Here is an 18,996-nt window from a genome sequence, read left to right on the forward strand (position 1 = left end):
AGTTGCACTAATGCAACCATTTGTTCCAGTTTGAAGGTTCGATGTATCAGGACATAAAAATCATCAGAGACTCCAGCCTCAGATGGACAACGTGACAGAAACTAAATGTCAGAATCAGTGAGTGAAAAACTACGTCCAACAGGATGAGGTCTGGACTCTGACTGGACCACACTGAAACCTCAAATTAAATGGACCTCCAACAACTTGATGTCATGTCCGGCCCATTAATTTAAACCAGGTGTGTTGCAGCGGGGAAACATCTCAAACCTGCAGGTCTGTGGGCCTCGACAATCAGGGTTGGGGATCCCTGTTCTAGAATAGAATAGATCTGATGGTCTGAACTTGCTGGGACCATCCTCCATTCCTGGAAGGCTGGAAGCTGTCTGGTAAATAATTTTTCTCTCTGTGGGATGATGGCAGTAGAGATGGATGTAGTTCATCTCAGATTCTGACTTTTAGTTTCTGTTCATAAAATAATGAATATCATCATCAGTAGCTTCGACCTGAACCTGACTGATCATTAAGTTCTGTATTACTCCTCGTCCGGACATCCTTCCTGTTTTTCATCTTCTTCCTCCTGGACTGGACTTGAATACATGATGTTAAGGAAGAAACAAACTAAATAATCCGTCTATCCAATCTGGATGGGATTAAAGAAAGAAAAACCTGAGAAACTGACCGTTCCTCCTGCTGATGACCTCTACGATGGACGGAGGGAAGAAGCCGACTCTGTCAGTCCCTCTCTGGATGTCGTGGATGTGGCCTTTCCAGCGTCCATCCATGTGCTGCTCCAGAACCTGTAGAAACCGGTCACATTCTAGTTTTATCATTGTATAAAAATGCTTCAGATAGTGTTTAATACGAGTGTGAACATGAGCGTTCTGAGTTACTCAGCCCTGACTAACACATGCTGGAGGCTCAGTGCTTACTTCACTGTCTGTAAGAACAATGGGAAAGTCCAGCTTTTGTGGTTAGCTCACTGCCTGCATAAAGAGAGTCCTCTGACTGAACTCTGTTGGAGATCAAACATCATCCAGAGGAAATGCAGGAAGGGGTGTTAACCGTCTACAGAGAGCTGGACTTGTCTCCACCTGCCTCTCAGCCACAGTCCAGGTTTACTTTACAACATTTCCCAGAGATCAGATCAGAATGACGCAACTCAGATTTAATCTGATGTTTGAAACTGAAATCTGAGAAAAATCCTCATTCAGAGCAACACAAGATGTTTTTATGTTGGAGATCAGCTGTCCTTAAATATGGATTCTATCTGTTTCTGTTACTTAAATCCTGATTATGAGTCAATGCTTGAAACTAAAAGTAGCACAAATTAGGATTATTTCTCTCCTTTAATAATTCTAGCTGGTGTTGTATTCTACATGGTTGGAAAGCCTGATTAGTCACCTTTACAACCAGGTAAAACTGGTGAGAATGAACACAGCTAAATGTAAAAGATGTTCCAAACCCTCCTAAAATACTCTCCACAAGGACTAAATCAGTGGTTCTCAACCTATTTTCCTAGAAAACCCTCTTTACGTAAGAAGCCAAAGGTCAGATTTAAGTCTCTCCCTGCCTAACCCGAAACAGTATTTCTTCTAGGAGGGTTCCTGGCTTGTGTACGTTGTACGTTTTAAGTTTAGTCCAGAACCTTACAAGAGACCGAAGCAGAACCATGTTGTTCTGAACCAGAACCAGAACAAGTCTCACCATGATTACATCTCCAGCATTGATGTTGAGGGCGGTGGGGTCGTGGACGTTAAAGTAGTCCTTCAGAGCTCGGACCTGCAAAATCCCTGTTGCATCTGTTGAGGAAACAGAAAAACAGAAGTTTAAATAGATTTCTGGGATGCTGTTCCTCTTCAGGGACCACAACAGGAGCAAAACCCACAATCCTAAAGACCTGCAGAGGTCCTGCTGAGTCTATTGAGAGTAAAACAAATTTGTTAATGAAAGGAGGTCAGGAAGAGTATTTAGTCTGGAAAAGACCTGAACAATATTCTGCTGAACCTATAATTTGATCCCAACTGTGAAGCATGGTGGAGGCAGCATCATTATGTGGTTATAGACGGTTCAGTTGTTAAAAAAACAAGGGCTTAAAGAAATGTTATTAGCCCCTAAATTAATTTAGTTATATACAAACAAAATTGAAAAGAAAAAGACTGAAATGAATCAAATGCAATTAAAAACAAACAAAATACCAAAATAAAAATAAATAATAGTAAATAAATGAAAATTTGGAAGCAAATTTGCAACAGTGGGCATGACGGGGTTAAAGATGATGTAGTTCCTGATACGGTCGTATTTCTGACCTTCGCCCAGCTGAGATGCTGAAGTTTCACCAGAAGAGAAATCAGGCAGAATTAATAGAACACATTTCATTTAATTTTCCTCCTTTCTTTACATCTAAGACCTAAAACTTTCCAGAAAAGCCTGGAAATTGAATCTTTTCCAGCTCTGTAACGTCCCCAATAGTTCTCCCAACACTCCCATCATGTTCTAAAACTCAATGTGGGTTTTTAAGCAGAGGGTGGGACTTCAGTTTGATGGACACATCATATATCCAATCACATGTGAGGGCAGACTTGAATCTGGGTTTTTATGTAAAAGAAGGATGGGGCAGATGCTCTGAAGACAGCGTAGTGGTCCAGACCAGGATTTCTAAAGAAGACAAATTGATGAAAAGAGCCGGACCTCCATCACTATAATGAATTAAATGAATCACTATATTTCTAATAAAACTATTGTATGACGTATCATTCATCCATCAGCTGCATGACGCTGATCACCAGCTGCTGCCTGAACAAAATGCAGCTGAATGGGGAAAGGAGTCCAGAACCAGTGCCCTCCTCTTCCTCAGCCATGCTGCTGTAATGTAGCAGAATGTGGTTCTTCATCGTCTTGCTGAATGATTCTTGGACTTCTCTGGAATACTGACTGGTCTGACCACAGTCCAGGTCTCCAGTGTGCAATGGTTCATCCCAGATTCCTCTGAGTCTAGAGAAGTCGCCTCTGGAATTCTGGACCAGGTAAACATGCAGCATCTTTTCTGCTCAGGCAAGTCAGAAGTGACATCCGTGAGTCTAACTGTGGATGAAGGTTTCCATGGAAAGCTTTGTTCATGTGGTTCTATCCGCTGGTGATGATGATGGCAGAACCACGGAAACATTTCCCGCATGTTTAACAGATCGGTCCTTCATACACAGAAATTCCTCCAGATTAATTTAACAATTTAATGATTTTCTGATTGTAGAGAAGAAACAGTTTCAAACTATCTTTGAAGAAATTTGTTTTTAAACTGTTGAAAGACTTTCATGGATGCTGCCGTTGGACCAACTGACCTGGACTTCTTTTCGGAGGCACGTAAACATATGAAATGAAGCTGAAGCAGGTGGTTCTTACTGTCTGCAACGAAATAAAGTTTCCAAACTGCCCATTTTTTCATGAATTTGGTCGTTGACTTCCTGACGATTTCATGTATGACTCAGATAACCAGCATCTAAATTCTCATTACTCATGCACTATGAATAAAACAGGCTCTGATTTTATTTTTAAAATGTTCACACATTCAACACTAAACTTTCTACATGAAGGTCCGGATCACGACTTTCTGCTTACTCCAATATTCATATCATAAATATAGAAGAATATTATTATAGGATGCAGAAATATAGAGTTGGTGCTGCTATGATAAGTAAACAACGTGTTTTGTTGTTATTGTGATGAAAATAGAAGCTGAAACAAACTCTGCAGATTCCCACTGACTCCTACCAACAACAAACCAGCCGCTAACGCTACTCATCAATGATTAATCTGCAGCGCACGGCAGCGGCGCGTGCACATTATTCATCTCTCCTTTCTGCAGCAGTAAACATGACGGGAAAATCTCCATCCATGTTTAAATCACTACTTCAACACAACCGTTCATTCTTGCCTCAGTCTGGTCCCACAGGAACTTCAAAGACCGCAGGATTACAGAGCGCTCACAAACTGCATGCATGGCACTGCTGCGTTCGAGGCTCATTCTGCCCTTTGAAGTTCTGAGAGCCGACAGATAAGAGTTTAAGGTTACATAACCACAAATTTTACACACAGCTGCAGCATGGATTTCAGCTCCTAACGTCAGATGAGGTCGAGTCAAACTGCACGCCGTGAACATTTCAACAGAAAACTAAACAACCCCGAAACCCTTTGTTGGTGGTGACATCTGACTGAAAGTAGCTTTAATAAAAGCAGATGTAATCTGACCCACTTGCATTTAGCAGCAGGTGGAAATGGAGGGAGGTGTGTGCGCTCTGACCTCGCAGCAGCTGCTTGATGTCCCTGCTGGCGTGCGACGTGGTGAACTGGTTCACGATGTCCAGCGCCGTCTGGTTGTAGGTGTTACGGATGTTTACATCCACTCCAGCCTAAATGGATGACAACACACAGCAGAGACACTCAAACTGTCATCCATTTTCATGAAAACTATTAATCTATAAATATCCAGTATTTTTGATTAACTTGATCTTAAATCATGGTTGGGGTGATGTAAAGTTCAAACATTCAAGTAATCTAACCCAAAAATAAACACTACCTTAGCTTAAACGTTATATAAATGAACCCTTGTAGGTCACTTTTTTGACCTTTCAGATAGTTTTTCCTTCAGTTTCCCCATACGAGATGATTTTTTAATAAGAAAATCTTTCTCTTGAAGAAATAGTTAGCCCCCGCATTAGGTTAAACAAGATAAGTAGCCATTAAACTTATTTTTAAATAAAATAAAAATAAAAATTGCTGGGGACTTTATTAGGTTAAAGAAGTTAGTGCTAGCTGCTACATTAGCTAATAGAGGAGAATAACTGCTGCTAAATTAAACTGGATTATGTTAAAGGTCTAACTTTCTTAAAGGAGTAAAATTTACAACCTAAAAAGCTTTAAAAGCTTCCATGATCCCTTAAAATTAATTTTAAATAAAATAAGATATAAAAAATAGCTAGTGATTGTATTATGTTAAAGAAGCTAGTGCTAGTTGCTACATTAGCTAATAGAGGAGAATAACTGCTGCTAAATTAAACTGGATTATGTTAAAGGTCTTACTTTCTCAAAGGAGTAAAATTTACAACCTAAAAAGCTTTAAAAGCTTCCATGATCCCTTAAAATTAATTTTAAATAAAATAAGATATAAAAAATAGCTAGTGATTGTATTATGTTAAAGAAGCTAGTGCTAGCTGCTACATTAGCTAATAGAGGAGAATAACTGATGCTAAATTAAACTGGATTATGTTAAAGGTCTAACTTTCTTAAAGGAGTAAAATTTACAACCTAAAAAGCTTTAAAAGCTTCCATGATCCCTTAAAATTAATTTTAAATAAAATAAGATATAAAAAATAGCTAGTGATTGTATTATGTTAAAGAAGCTAGTGCTAGTTGCTACATTAGCGTAAGGAAGAGAACGCATAATGCTAAATTTGCCTCAACCAGATAATATTAAATGTCAAATTTGACTAAAATAATAAAATGTATAGCATTACAGGCCTTAAGTAGACAACACTAGCCATTAAACTTATTATTACAATAGGAAATAAATTGTTAGCCACTGAATTAGGGTAAACAGGATAATAGTGGGTGCTATGTTAGACTGACGGGGAGAATGCTGCTGCTAAACTACCCTCAACAATATAGATAAAATTTTCCTGAAAGGAGGAAGTTTGTTGTCCAACAAGTTGACAAAAATTAAAACATTTCTCAAAACTTTAGCTAATGCTGTAAATCGCAACTTATGAAGTTTAGCTCATAACTACCAGATGTTCCCATCTGAACTCAAACAAGGTAAAACTGTTCCTGATCATAGGTGGAAACAAAGAGACTACGTTGATATGTTTACCTGAACAACTAAAGAATAAAAATACTGTCATCATGTTGGGAAGAAGAAAGAACCAGTGGTCTGTGGCTGCATGGACAGGCAGTCTGAATCCTCTAAAACGAACTTACATCCAGCAGCAGTCGGACCACTTCGGTCTTTCCGTACAGGGACGCTTCGTGTAGAGCTGTTCCAGACTTGGTGGTCTTATTGATGTCGATGCCGGCTTTCAGCAGCAGCCTGGAACAGGCAGAGAGATGTCATTTATACCTGGATTTTACTCCCTATGGTTTAAAACGCTTCATGAAGGTGAAGTATTTTGATTTAATAACAGAATAAAAAGTGCATCCCTTCAGGCCGTTTTGTTAGTGTCATGGTGATGAAGGAGCACACTGATGCAGCAGCTGGTAGCTTCATCTTTGTTACTGAAGCATGAATTATTTATGACAACGTGAGACTAAAATATCCCAATAATCAACATTGAGAAGGCAGCGTACAGAGGTTTAATTAACCCCTTACAGCAGCTGTTAAGTGCTGCAGACCCTCCCTGCTACAGGTGTCCTCACATCAGCTGGACCATAAATCACAGAAAGGAGACAAGCTGCTTCATCTGACCCAGAAAAACTGACTAAATCATCCGACTGCTGGAAGGGATGAGACTGGTGGTGTAAACAGACTGAAAGGCAGCCGTCTCTATTTACAGCAGTTATTTCTAGCTTCCAGGATGGTGATAATGAGGTTTCTGCTTAATGAGCTGAGCAGATTTCAGTATCCACCCAAAGCAGAGGTGTAAATAAGGATCTTCACACAGATTTTTTCTAAAGGCAGTTCAGCATCTTGTTTTCTTATCCAGCAGGTAAAAGTCACACTGAAACACACCAGTGACGAGGATGAAACAGTAAAACTGGGTCACAGGGAGGCTGGAGTGGATTTTCCATGTCTGCTGGGAATGTAAGGAACGAAGAAGAGTCTGCACAGATTCACCAGCAGCTCGGCCTCATCCTGAAGGAAAGAGTCCGCCCGCCAACATCTGCAGCCTCTGTTACAGCTAAATAAACTTTTATCACTCAAACCGTAAAATTAATTAATATAAACCATCACAGATGTTAATCTTTGTAGATCATCAGGGACTTTTTGTCCTTTCAGGTCATTTTCCCTCCATTTCTAGCTTCCATCCATTTTATGTTTTCTTAAAGGTCAACAAGACATTTTTATTTACCCTTTCAGGTCATTAATGGACAAAAAAGTCCTCTCCTAAAACTGCTATACAAGGTTACAGATTAATATTTTTTCCACTTGTTTTTGCTCAAATCTATTGCCCAAGTCCTAATAAATATTACCAAATATTTAATAATTCACATTATTTTTACTTCTAACTTCAAATGCTAATTTGGTCACATGATGTGAAAGCTATGAAATATACTCATAAATGACTTGATTTCCATACTTTAATATGACAAAAAAAATTGTGCATTACAGAAACGGGGACACCATATGAAAAAAGTGGAATTTAAAGGGTTAAAATAATTTGAATAATTGCATATTTGGTTTTATTTATTAGGACTGAAGTTGACTGAAAGATCAGAGCGGGAAAAAAGAAAACAAACTTGTATAGTAGTTTTTAGAAGAAGACTTTTTGTCTCGTATGACTCTAAGACTCCTTCCCATCCCTCTCTGCTGTGCTCCAGCTCTCCCTTCAGTAACCATGGCAACTGTATTAGTGACTGACAGCAATGACGGAGTTGTTCTTGGCTCTGATTTTTTGAAGGTAACATAATGCATCAGAAAAGGTTTCAAATCTTTTAAAGAAATATGACTAAACATTTTTAGTCTCTGGGTGGTCTGAACTAACTCTGTGGTCCTTGTAAAGGAAACTGGAAACTAAAACAGATGCTTTGTTGACAGATTTCAACCATGGATCAGTTTGACTCAATCACCTGTGTCTTCATCCCCACATAAGATGTCTTTACCCAGGTAAAATCCTGCATAAGCACTGATGGGAAAACAACATAAAAACTGAATCCTTGTGCTGGTTTGACTAAAACCAAACTTTTAAATATGATCAAATCTGTTAGTTGTTTCAGAATTTGTTTTGTTATTAGACTCCATCCTCTAGTCTGTGAAGTCTGGTTTCAGCAAATACACCCAGCCATCCAACACCAGGACTGACATCCAAAAAAAAAGTTAAAGTCAGACTCACCGTATGACGTCTTTGTGTCCGTTTCGAGCTGCCAGGTGTAGAGGGGTGGTGTAGGCGGAGTCTGTGGGCTCCTTCCTCTCACCTTCCAACAAAGCCACCACCATGTTGCTGCTCAGCAGCAGCTGTGCCACCTGGAGGAGGAGACGTATCAAAGAGTCACTGCACGAACTTTCCAGAGGTAAAAGTTCCTCCGGTGCACCAGGAACAGAACCCTGTTCCAGAACAGGACCAGAACCCATTTCTAGAACTCCTTTCAAAGTTTTTCTTTTTTTTCTCTCATTCCCATTCTGGTACCAGACCAGTTTCAGAGGAACTTAAATCGGATCTTTGAATCATTAAGGCAGAAACAGTCGCCTATGCTAAGAGACTGTTTCTCTCCTATGTTAGGAGACTGGGATTAAACTTATCTTTTTGGACAAACATAGTGGCTTTAACTTATAAATATATGCGATAAGATAATGAAGGACAGGAATCCAAACTCCAAACCAGCAGGTATCGCTTTAAGACAGAAAGTTTCTGTTCAGACTGGGATGAAGAATAAAGATCCCCAGAACAAATATTTATTTAAAGATCCTCTGAACTGGGCCGACTCTGGTTCTGACTCAAACTGGATTTATATTTATGCCTGAACATGCTTTAGTCATAAATCTAAAAAGAAATGAGAACTTTTAAACTGATCGACAGTCTGCTGAATGTCTCACATTTAGACTCCTGGAGAAGCTGGGTGACGATACCAGAAACAGCTGCCGTCGACACACCCCACTAAAACAGCTGAAACCTAAACACACACCTCTATACTTCCACCTCTGTGAGGACCTTACTGGTCTGAATCCCGTGGCCCAGATCTGACCGGCCAGTAAACATGTTTCAGGTAATAAATGAGCTGAAACCTGCAGCAGGATCGTCTCACAGCTGAAAACACAATGAACTAGACTCTGACCCCCTCAGGTCTTCAGGATTCTGTTACATCATGCTATCCAGCCTCCATCTTTACCTCCACCCACAGCCTTGCATCATGCTGCCTTCACTGACCCTCAGAAGGAGGGTGAAACACTCCGGCTTTTGTTCCTTTGCTACCAGAGGATAGACAGATATCTTATGGAGGAATTCTGATATGCTGGATTAATCTTTAAGCCATAAGACTGAGCCCGTCTTCATGACCATCAAACTCTGGTATCTGGGAATAATCCCTGGAGATGCCTGGTGTTTTCTGACCCCCCCCCCCCACTGAGCACGCTCACCTTGGCTCGCCCGAACTCGCAGGCCAGATCCAGAGGAGTCTTCTTGGCCTTGTTGACCAGACACGGGTTGGACTGATGCTGCAGCAACATCTCCGACTGAAAGCACACAAACAAAAAAGAATGAGCTCAGTTCTGGCATTGAGTGAGGAGACGACGTCCACATCCGGATGTGGATGAGACTCCCGGTGAAGCAGCTGCAGAGAGAAGCAGACGAACCTCGTCCGTAGCTGAGATTCATGAACATAACAAACAGGTTTAATCAGACTGGGATCAACTTCCAGACCCTCCTCAGTTGGGGGTGGGGCTGTTACAGATGGAAACACTCACCTACATCCATCTTTATCCTGAACTGAAACACCAGAATGCTGCATGACAGCAGGAGGTGGAATGCTCACATCTGACCTCAGGATTAAAAAGAAAACCTCTGCAGCATCATTTCCTCTGAAAACACCTCCTCCTCTTCCTGGTCACATCTGTCACCCCAAATCTGCACCCCCACCTCCAAAACCCTCCTCACCAACATAATCCAGCCCCCCACAGACCTGGTCTCATCCTCCTGCAGGAGGTCCTGATTTAACCTGGTCCATCCAACTGAATCTGAACTAAATTCCCCAGGTTTAGATGGAGTGGAAGTACTGGAACGTTTCTGGCTACAGATGATGTGTGTCCTCATGCTGGCGCTGCCGTCTCACGGCTTTAATGGAGAAACTCAGACCCGGTGAAGAAGAAGCTGCCTGTTTTCGGCTTTCACTTTAAGATGAACCATAGCACCGTTCTGTTTTCTGTTTCTGGGACGGGTTGGGATGCCAGGATTACAGATTTTCTAGGTACGACTATTGCCAAAGAAATAATCACGATTTAACAATTATTATGTGTTAATTAATTTCCAAACACTATAAATATATAAAAAAGGTTCTGTGGTGCTGTGCTGATGTTTAGATGGTAAATAAACAGTAAAAAATAGAAATCATGTTGGCCTGCAGCTGGTTTTAAGAAAATTGTATTAGACAAATACTTTTGATTTACTATTGGTTTAATTAACTATTTGTAGGCAAGTCAGATTATTCAGGATTATCTTCTTTCTGCTCATTTTCATTCAGTTGTATTTAACTTTATGTTTGCTTTGTTTGTATTGATTGGTTTGTTTTGTAGAGATAAATAAATATTTTAAATAAAAAATAAATAAATAAAATAAAATAAACTCCTTATAGGAATTTAAGTTTTATTTAGGGCTACTAAAATTACAAAGAGATTAATATGTGGAATTAACACATTATTATTGTTTTGGCGCATTAACAAAGTTATTACTCCTGCTTTATTAAAAATGTCACATCCCCCGGCCTGTGGCCAGGTTCTGTGTTAAAGCAAAGCCACCTGTGTGATTGCAACTCTACGATTGGCTGTGGACCTGAGAGACCTCCCTGCTCTTCTGACTCCCTGATTGGACGACTGCCCTCCAGACAAACCAACCAGTGGAACACCTGGCCTTTAAAAGGAAGGAAGCGCCAACATTCGGGGCAGCTGGTCATTAGGCCCTCAGCTTGCCATCTGGGATTGTTAGTGAAGCGTTGGTTGGTTGGTTGATTGTTTGTTTGTAAGAGCATTTAGTTTTCCCTATAGTTACACCATTGTGTTTAAGTTAAGAGAAATTGAGATTGTTCGCTCTCATCGTTTGCGAGTAGCTTTTTGTTTTTGGTAAGTTTGGTAGCTGTATTTGGTTTGTAGTTTAAATAGCTTTCTGATTTATTTTGTGGTATTGATTTTTGGTTTGTTTTTCAAAAGAAGCTTGAAGTTTGTTTAGTAAGATTTTGGTTTGTATAATGGTAAAGATTGTTAAAGTTAAAAATAAGTAAAGAGAACTATTTATTTTGTAATTGTTAATTGTTACCTCAATTGAGGGCACCTTTAGTTAATTAGATTTCTTTTTTTTTTTTTTAACCGGACAAGATATTCCATACCTTTTTGTTTTTTTATTTGGATTGGAACCTGGGTTTGTAATAAAACATTGTGTATATATCTTTAAGTTTGATCCGGTTTGTTTTGTTGTCGACCCCTTTATCCCCTGGATTTCAAGGTGGGGTCGTAACAAAAAAATCTGAATTTGGATTTTTACAGTCTAGGTACCTTGTCACAGCTGTGAACCGAATCCACCAAAACCCACCTTATCTTCCTTATTTATAAAGACTCTGACAGTATTTCAGGCTTAAATTTAGAAGATGCTGCAGGATAATCCATCTGATTTATCACAGCATTGCTATCGTTCTGTGATCTTTTATGGAAAGTAAGGATATTGAGGGATCTTTACGATTAACTAATTGTAGCATTTATTACCATTAATGTGACAATTGTGACAAGCTGTGACATCCCTAGAGACGAGTAACACTGAAATAGTGTCATGAAACAATGTTGAAAAAATTAGCTGAAAACCTTAAATGATCGCTGGCTGCAGCTCGGTGTGCGTCCCAACTGGGTTAATATCCAGATCAGTTCAACCCTTTAAAACCCAACCCAAGAAAAAAAATGAAAGATTATTCTGATTTTTCTAATCATAAGTGTGTATTTGGCCCCTTAATTAACAAAAACTATTTTTTTATATATACCATTTATTACTGTGATGTCAAAAATATTGTAGTGCAAAAAGTGTCGACCAGGGGGCAGAAGACCAGCATTATATTGTGTTCAACAGGATTTTCTGCCAAGTATTTAACCATAAAGTGATGCAAAAGGTCTAAGAAACCCTATGTATTCAGCATTAAATGCTTTTAAACATCCTCATGTCCAGAACAGACCAGTCCAGACCTCATCAGGTGGAAGAGTGCGAAAGTGACGTGAACTCACCACCTCAAAGTGTCCGTACTGGGCGGCCAGGTGCAGAGGGATGTGTCCGTCCATGGAGGCGGTGTTCACTGACGCTCCGGACCGAAGCAGCATCAGGACGGACTCGGCTTTTCCCTGCCAGGCGGCGTAATGCAGCGGACGCATCCCTGAAACCATCCACATTCATGGCTTATTAAAACTTCGAAAACTCCTCATAATAAAGATTTTATTTCCTACACATAATTTCAAACCTGATCTATAATAAAAGCAGCATCGATGAAAGTCTCTAGGGATTGCCAGAAAATCACCAAATAGCTTAAAAACAAAGATATTTCTCCTCTACAGTCCAAATATTATTAAAACATCAAATTAATCTGGTGGAACTTCAGTGTCTGAAGGGGAAAAAAAACTGCAGACTTCTGCAGCATAAACCCTTAAAACTCCAAACCAGTTTTTACCATTTTTGGGGGAAAAAAAACAGCCTGTAGAAGTTGAAGCTTTTAACTCCAGTCAGCATGCAGCCTCAGTCATGAGGCTAAAATGATGTAAAATGAATGTATGAATAGATATAGCAGCATAAAGGCCGACCAGAAGAAGAAAACAGAATTTATTACTAACAGAACTTTGTAGAAATAACACACAGATCAACAGTGACCAAACCTTTTCTCATCTGCATCATTCTCTCAAGTCTTGGCTTTCAGGAGAAAAAATATTAAACACACAACCGAAACTACACTTTTTCTCATTTACAGTTATTTATGCCGAGTATTTTATATTTCAGGATGCATGGCCTTAGATATCCTACAGATTGTGAACACGTCTCTGCTTTCAGGCGTCTTCCATGAGACCCTAAAAACAACCGTCACAAAAACTTAGACTCGTCACTCACGAGCAGCTGCAGGCCGATATCAAACCTCCCCGTTTTTAGTAAGATTATAGAAAAAGCTACACAACTTCCTGACCTAAATAACTGTTTAAGCAGAAACCTAAGAGAAAATAATCTCAACTGATTAATTTCTCTTTAATAAACAGAAAACTTAAGTTATTGAGTGAAGGTGAAGAGCTCCTCTTCATGCTTTGGTTCAGTGAAAAGGTCAGATCAGTAATAAACCTGGACGATATCATGAGAACGGAGTCATCCTGGCTGCCGCCAGTAATAAATAATCTCATCAGTAATCTGCTTCTGAGCAGTAATGCTCTGCACGTCTGACGGACAAATGAGAAAACTGTTTTTCTACGTGTGGAGGTTCAGATCATAACGTGATCTGCCTCAGACAGACCACCACAGACCAGATGACGGGTCTTCGCTAGAAACAATCTGCAGTGAACGCAGCACAAGTCAGCTGTTAATCTGCCGCGATCTTCTGATACTGAAACAGTATCATGTGGACGGAAAATTAAATTTCCTGTCAGAGGTCATGAAGCTCTTCTGATTGGTCAGGTTTCATATGACATCTTTAGAAATGATAATTTTAACAGATGGCATACACATCTGATGTTTTTCAGCAGTCACTGAACCAGATGAGTCATGGAGTCCAATCTCTCAGTTCTGACAAATTCACCACTTTCTTTATTAATAAAACAGTTTTTATTAAGAAAAAAAAGTTTGTGTTTGACTGGAATTTCATGTTTTCATTCATATAACCACAGAACAGTTTTCTACTGTTCCTTTGTTTTTAATGCAGAAGGTCACCAACATCCAGCCTTGTCCCATGCATACAGGGATTCCTCCTGATTTTCTGAATGTTCTGGTGATATTCTACTCTGAAGATGGTTGCTCTTCAAATTCTGAGGAACATTTTTTTAAATTGTTCCACAATTTTAGATCCATTTTGTCTCAGACTGGTGAATCTCTGTCCATCTTTCCATCTGAGAGACTCTGCCTCTCTGAAATGCTCCTTTTACACCCACTGTTGCCAGTTAAGCTGATTAGTTATCAAATGCTCCTCCAGATGTTTCTGATTTGTACCAGTTTCTTTTCCAGCCTTTTGTTGCTCCTGTTCCAACTTTTTACAGACGTGTTGCTGCATCAGATTCACTATCAGCTCATATTTCCCATCAAATGGAAAAATAGACTGAGCTCTAAGCTCATAGGTTTTACATAACTGAACCAAAGAAATGAGCTATTTAAGGTGCTGATGGTAAAATATTCACACCAAATTAAGTGGTCAGAATGAAGCGGAGCTCTGACAGCAGCAGCCGGTCTTACCATTGCTGTCCTTGATGTCGACGGTGGCCTGAGCCTCCAGCAGAGCCTCCAGCAGCTCCGTGGTGCCGGTGAGGGCGGCGTGATGCAGCGCCGAAAACCTGCAGGTCAAAGGTCACACAGAGACTTCCAGTTAAACTCGTCTGTTCGTGACGAGAAGAAAGAATCAACATGAACTCATTTCCAACATGAAGTCTCAGGCTGGACTGAGCTGGAGTTTTTACTTTTTTTACTTTCAGACATTTAACGCTGGAGCAGGTTAAACTGAATATTCAAACAAAAACCTCTTAAAAGCCCCAAAAACCTAAGATAAAAAAGTTTTAAGAGGCAAATCAGATCCTGAACTTCAGTTATCGCAGCACACATGAACCTCGCTGCAAACATCTGATTGATGAATACACAGAAAACACACACGTCAGGTTTCAGGACTTGTAGGAATTCAGGCTGTAAGACTGCCAGCCAGAGCTGTATTTATGTTCGCGCAGGTCTGTGAACAGTCAGTCACCATCCTATGCTCCGCGTAGGTCCAGCCACCAGGTGACTGCTTACATGATGATACCACGATACGGTGCTGAACCTATGATGTCACATCCTCCAGCTAATTCCCGCTTGGAAGAGTTGGCAGCACTGGATGCTAATGCTAATGAGCAGGAACAACCTGGAGCTGCTGGAACTGCAGGTTGAATTTATGGGTGTATCTGCTGATCTTTGCTACCCCCATCAGAAAAGAATACTGCGCATTTTTTTCATACAGTTCAGTTTTGTGCTTCCAAAAGTAGTCAGTCAGTCAGTCAGTCAGTCAGTCAGTCAGTTACTTGCTTAATAAGTTATTTTAAGAAAAACTCTAAAGTAGGGCTGGGCGATATGGCCTAAAAATAAAATCTCAGATTTTTTATAACCAAATCCGATTTCCGATTTTAATCGATTTTTTTTTTCTTTTCTTTTACAAAACATAAATAAACTTATTAAAAACATTTATTTGTTTATATAGGTGAATGCCAGCAAAAATAAAACATGTAATGTCATAGCTTTTCTACCATATAAACGAATTCATATCTTACATAGAAATATGCAACACAACTGCATCCGTGATCTCTTTCCATCTGGATCTTATCATACAGGATCCACTGCGGGAATAATTCCTCTGATGAAGGTTGTCTCTTAACAAGGGTTTGTGGGTTAAGTTCGCTTTGCATCTCGTAGAGAGCAGCATTTCTGACTGCAGTTATACGCACAGCTAAATCCCAGGCGTGAGTGAAAGGTCACTTCACTGAAAATCTGTTAGACAAACACCGTTCTGGTGTGGAGGGAGGGCCAAGTCTGCTGCTAACTAACTATGGAAAAAAATCCAGATTTTCATAAAAATAAATCTCCACAAGTGGAAAAGTCGATTTATCGATTTTATCGATTAATCACCCAGCCCTAGGCTAAAAGAATGGTCTTAAGAAATAATATCACAGGTGTTCAAAAATGAAATTGTGAATAAATTTATGCAAGTAGGATAATTCAACTATAAATTAGTGATTTGCTCTTTATTTATTATATAATGATGAAAAATTCAAAATGGTTCAAATAATTCATGATTGTTTCTAAGAACATGTATAAAATATATCCAAGTTATTAATCAGTTTGTTCCCCAACACGCCAGCCTCTGTGTCAGACCTTCGTGTTGTTCCAGCTGTTCTTAAACACGGAGTTGAGGGTAGTGTGGGATGAATGATGTTTTTGTAGGACGTAGGACGTCTGGATGGGTGGGATGAAACGTTAGAACACTGGATCTCTGTTTCTCCAGATCCAAAGTGAACCAGCTGATCCAGGAACTGCTGACTCCAGTTTGTTAATCCAGTTTTATTAGCGATGCTAATCATGAAAGTGGGTCAACAAATAACATGTTGGCTGCTGAGATCGCTGCCATCAGATCTGAGAACGTTAACGTATGGATGGAAACAAAGACGCTCCTGTCAGGAAGATCTGATCTGAGACGTTTCAGACGTCCCGTGTTGATCTTTGATGTGATCAGTCACTTTGAATGCAACATTGCTACTGGTGGAAAAGGTCAGAGGAGAATGGGCAGACTGGTTGGAGATGATAGAAAGGCAACAGGAACTCCAGTAAGCACTGGTTCCAACAAAGGTCTGCAGAAGATCATCTGTGAACACGCAACACGTCTAACCTCGAAGCAGATGGGCTACAGCAGCAGAAGACCACACCGAGTGCCTCCTGTCAGCTAAGAACACGAAACCAAAACCTGGATCATCAATATGGAGCGAAATATCCCCATGTTTCGAACATCTTGTTCAGTCTTTGACACCAAGTGTTCTGTTATGACTATAAATTCTAAAATGTTGTTTTTTAAGTACAGAATCCTTTGCCAATTAGTTCATCATATCCCTTGTGTTTATAGTGCCATCCAATGGTCACTTCGGGTATGCACCTTAAAAGAAAAAAAAAAAAACGCCCTAGTTTGAATAAACCTTTTTTTAGCGGAAGTAGTAGTTCTCAGACAATAAACAAGTGGTGTCGGCACGCACTTCGTGGTGTCTTCTAAGAGAAATACTGGAAACATCTTGTGTCTAAGGTTGCATCGCCGGTATGTATCAAAAGTATAAGTGTGTAACTTTATTTTCTTACAAGTTGTTACCTCCTAATGCATTATTTGACCGTAAAACGGGTCTTTTTGTTATGCTAATTACCCACGATCTGCGTGGTCACCAAGATGGCGTCTGAAGTACAAGTTCATATGTTTAGATATATTTTATGACTGATACAGTAGCAATACAGGGTCTTAAGTGCATATTTGTAATACATGTGCATATTTTGATTGTATTGTTGTCCTTTTTTCAGTTTCACCCTTTTGAATGTCATTAAACCTGCTGACAACGTTCATCGGTCTCCAGAGTCGTGATATGAGAAAGGTGTTAGATAGCCCTTTGCATCAGACATGCATCAGTAACGGCACACCAAGAATTAACCCGAAAAAGGTCCACACACAAAAACTGCTATAAAACAACTGGTTCAAATCGCTGTTTCTTAGAAACAAATATAACAGAAGGGTTTAAATAAATTGAGAAGTTGAAAATGTTCCTGACTTTGGGTTGTGGATGGTGGGTTGAGAACGGCTCAAATGATGAAGCAAGTGGACTCTGCAGGTGTGAAACCTGGATCATGGAAATAAATCCTGCTCCGCTGATATTTACTAAATGCAACATTTTAAACTGCAATTTTGATTTTAAAACTATTAGGTGTTCAGTTAGTTTATAGGTATGTTTTTATTTAAATGATTTATTGCAAATCCTGACAATATTTTCAGTGCATTTGTGTACGTGATAAGGGGGGAAAAGACAACATAACAGAAAAATCAGGATAGGAGAGAGAGAGAGAAAGGAAGAGAAGAAGAAGAAAAAGAAGAGGCTGGAAAGAGGTTAAAGTCCTGCTCCTCGAACACGTTCCAGTTCACCTGAATCCCCCCCGCCCCCTCCGTCTCATGTGGATCAGAGTGGAAATGCAGCTGCAGGCGGTGAGTTGTGTGTAAATCCATCAGAAACAAAGACCCAAACACAAATGGAGGGGAGGGGAGTTAGTGCTGCTTCTCTTCTTCTCTTGTGTAATACGAGCGGCAGCATTTACGTGTGGCAGCGGTAACAGAGACCGCCTATGGCAACAGCAGCAGTAATGGACGGATTGCTAAGGGAGGAGGAGGAGGAGGAGGATTTCCTACTGAAGAGGAACAGGAAGCTTCCTTCAGGAAGTTAAAAACATTTTCACTGGTCCCAATTTGACTAGTTTAATGTCCATCACCTGACAGCCTTCCAACCTCTGTGGCCTCACCTGTCAGCACCAGCCACCATTGAGAAAGAGGAGGAGGATGAAGACAGGCTCTGACCTCCCACCCTTACTGCTGGTGTCACCCAGGCAGACTGGAATGCTGGAAACATCCCCCCCTCCCCCCTCCCCCCTCCTCACGTGACATTCCTGCTGATGGTGTCACACTCCTGCAGTGGCCCAACCAGTCACAGCGCAGTAAATCTTCCTCCAACTGTCTGACCTACAGTGACATCAGAGTCAGAGCTCCACAAAACTCCCGGGTTCTTTCTACAAAGTTCAGGAACTTTAGATGACGAGGAACGTTTCACAAAGATCAGGAACTCTAAATAAGCAGAAATTTTGACAAAGATCAGGAACATGTCACAAAGGTCATGAACTTTAAATGAGCAGAACCTTTCCACAAAGATCAGAAGCTTTAAATGAACAGGAACTTTCCAAAAAGATCAGGAACTTAAATGAACAGGAACTTTCCAAAAAGATTAGGAACTTTAAATGAGCAGGGACTTTCCACAAAGATCAGGAACTTTAAATGAGCAGGAACTTTCCACAAAGATCAGGAACTTTAAATGAGCAGGAACTTTCCACAAACATCAGGAACTTTAAATGAGCAGGAACTTTCCCCAAAGACCAGGAACTTTAAATGAGCAAGAACTTTCCACAAAGATTAGGAATCTAAATGAGCAGCAACTTTCCACAAAGATCAGGAACATAAATGAGCAGGAACTTTCTACAATGATCCGGAACATAAATGAGCAGCAACTTTATACAAAGATAAGGAACCTAAATGAGCAGGATCTTTCCACAAAGATTGGGAACTTAAATGTGCAGAACCTTTCTACAAACATCAGGAACTTTAAAATGAACAGGGACT

At 40.1% G+C, this 18,996-nt stretch overlaps 1 protein-coding gene across 6 annotated transcripts in view; it reads right to left on the reverse strand.

Moving 5' to 3' along the window:
• LOC121651191 (caskin-2-like) overlaps positions 1-18,996 on the reverse strand; it is a 65,580-nt gene that overhangs the window by 13,270 nt on the left and 33,314 nt on the right. For all 6 annotated transcript variants that reach the window (XM_042003217.1, XM_042003209.1, XM_042003199.1 and 3 more), the window contains exons 4-11: positions 14,304-14,401; positions 12,116-12,261; positions 9,278-9,373; positions 8,037-8,167; positions 5,968-6,076; positions 4,295-4,403; positions 1,705-1,799; positions 680-797 (exon numbers count right to left, since the gene is read on the reverse strand). In XM_042003217.1, the coding sequence (XP_041859151.1) occupies positions 680-797; positions 1,705-1,799; positions 4,295-4,403; positions 5,968-6,076; positions 8,037-8,167; positions 9,278-9,373; positions 12,116-12,261; positions 14,304-14,401 (902 nt within the window). The remainder of the gene's footprint in view (positions 1-679; positions 798-1,704; positions 1,800-4,294; positions 4,404-5,967; positions 6,077-8,036; positions 8,168-9,277; positions 9,374-12,115; positions 12,262-14,303; positions 14,402-18,996) is intronic.

The sequence above is a fragment of the Melanotaenia boesemani genome, chromosome 2, assembly GCF_017639745.1.
Source record: "Melanotaenia boesemani isolate fMelBoe1 chromosome 2, fMelBoe1.pri, whole genome shotgun sequence".
NCBI classification, from domain to species: Eukaryota; Metazoa; Chordata; class Actinopteri; order Atheriniformes; family Melanotaeniidae; genus Melanotaenia; species Melanotaenia boesemani.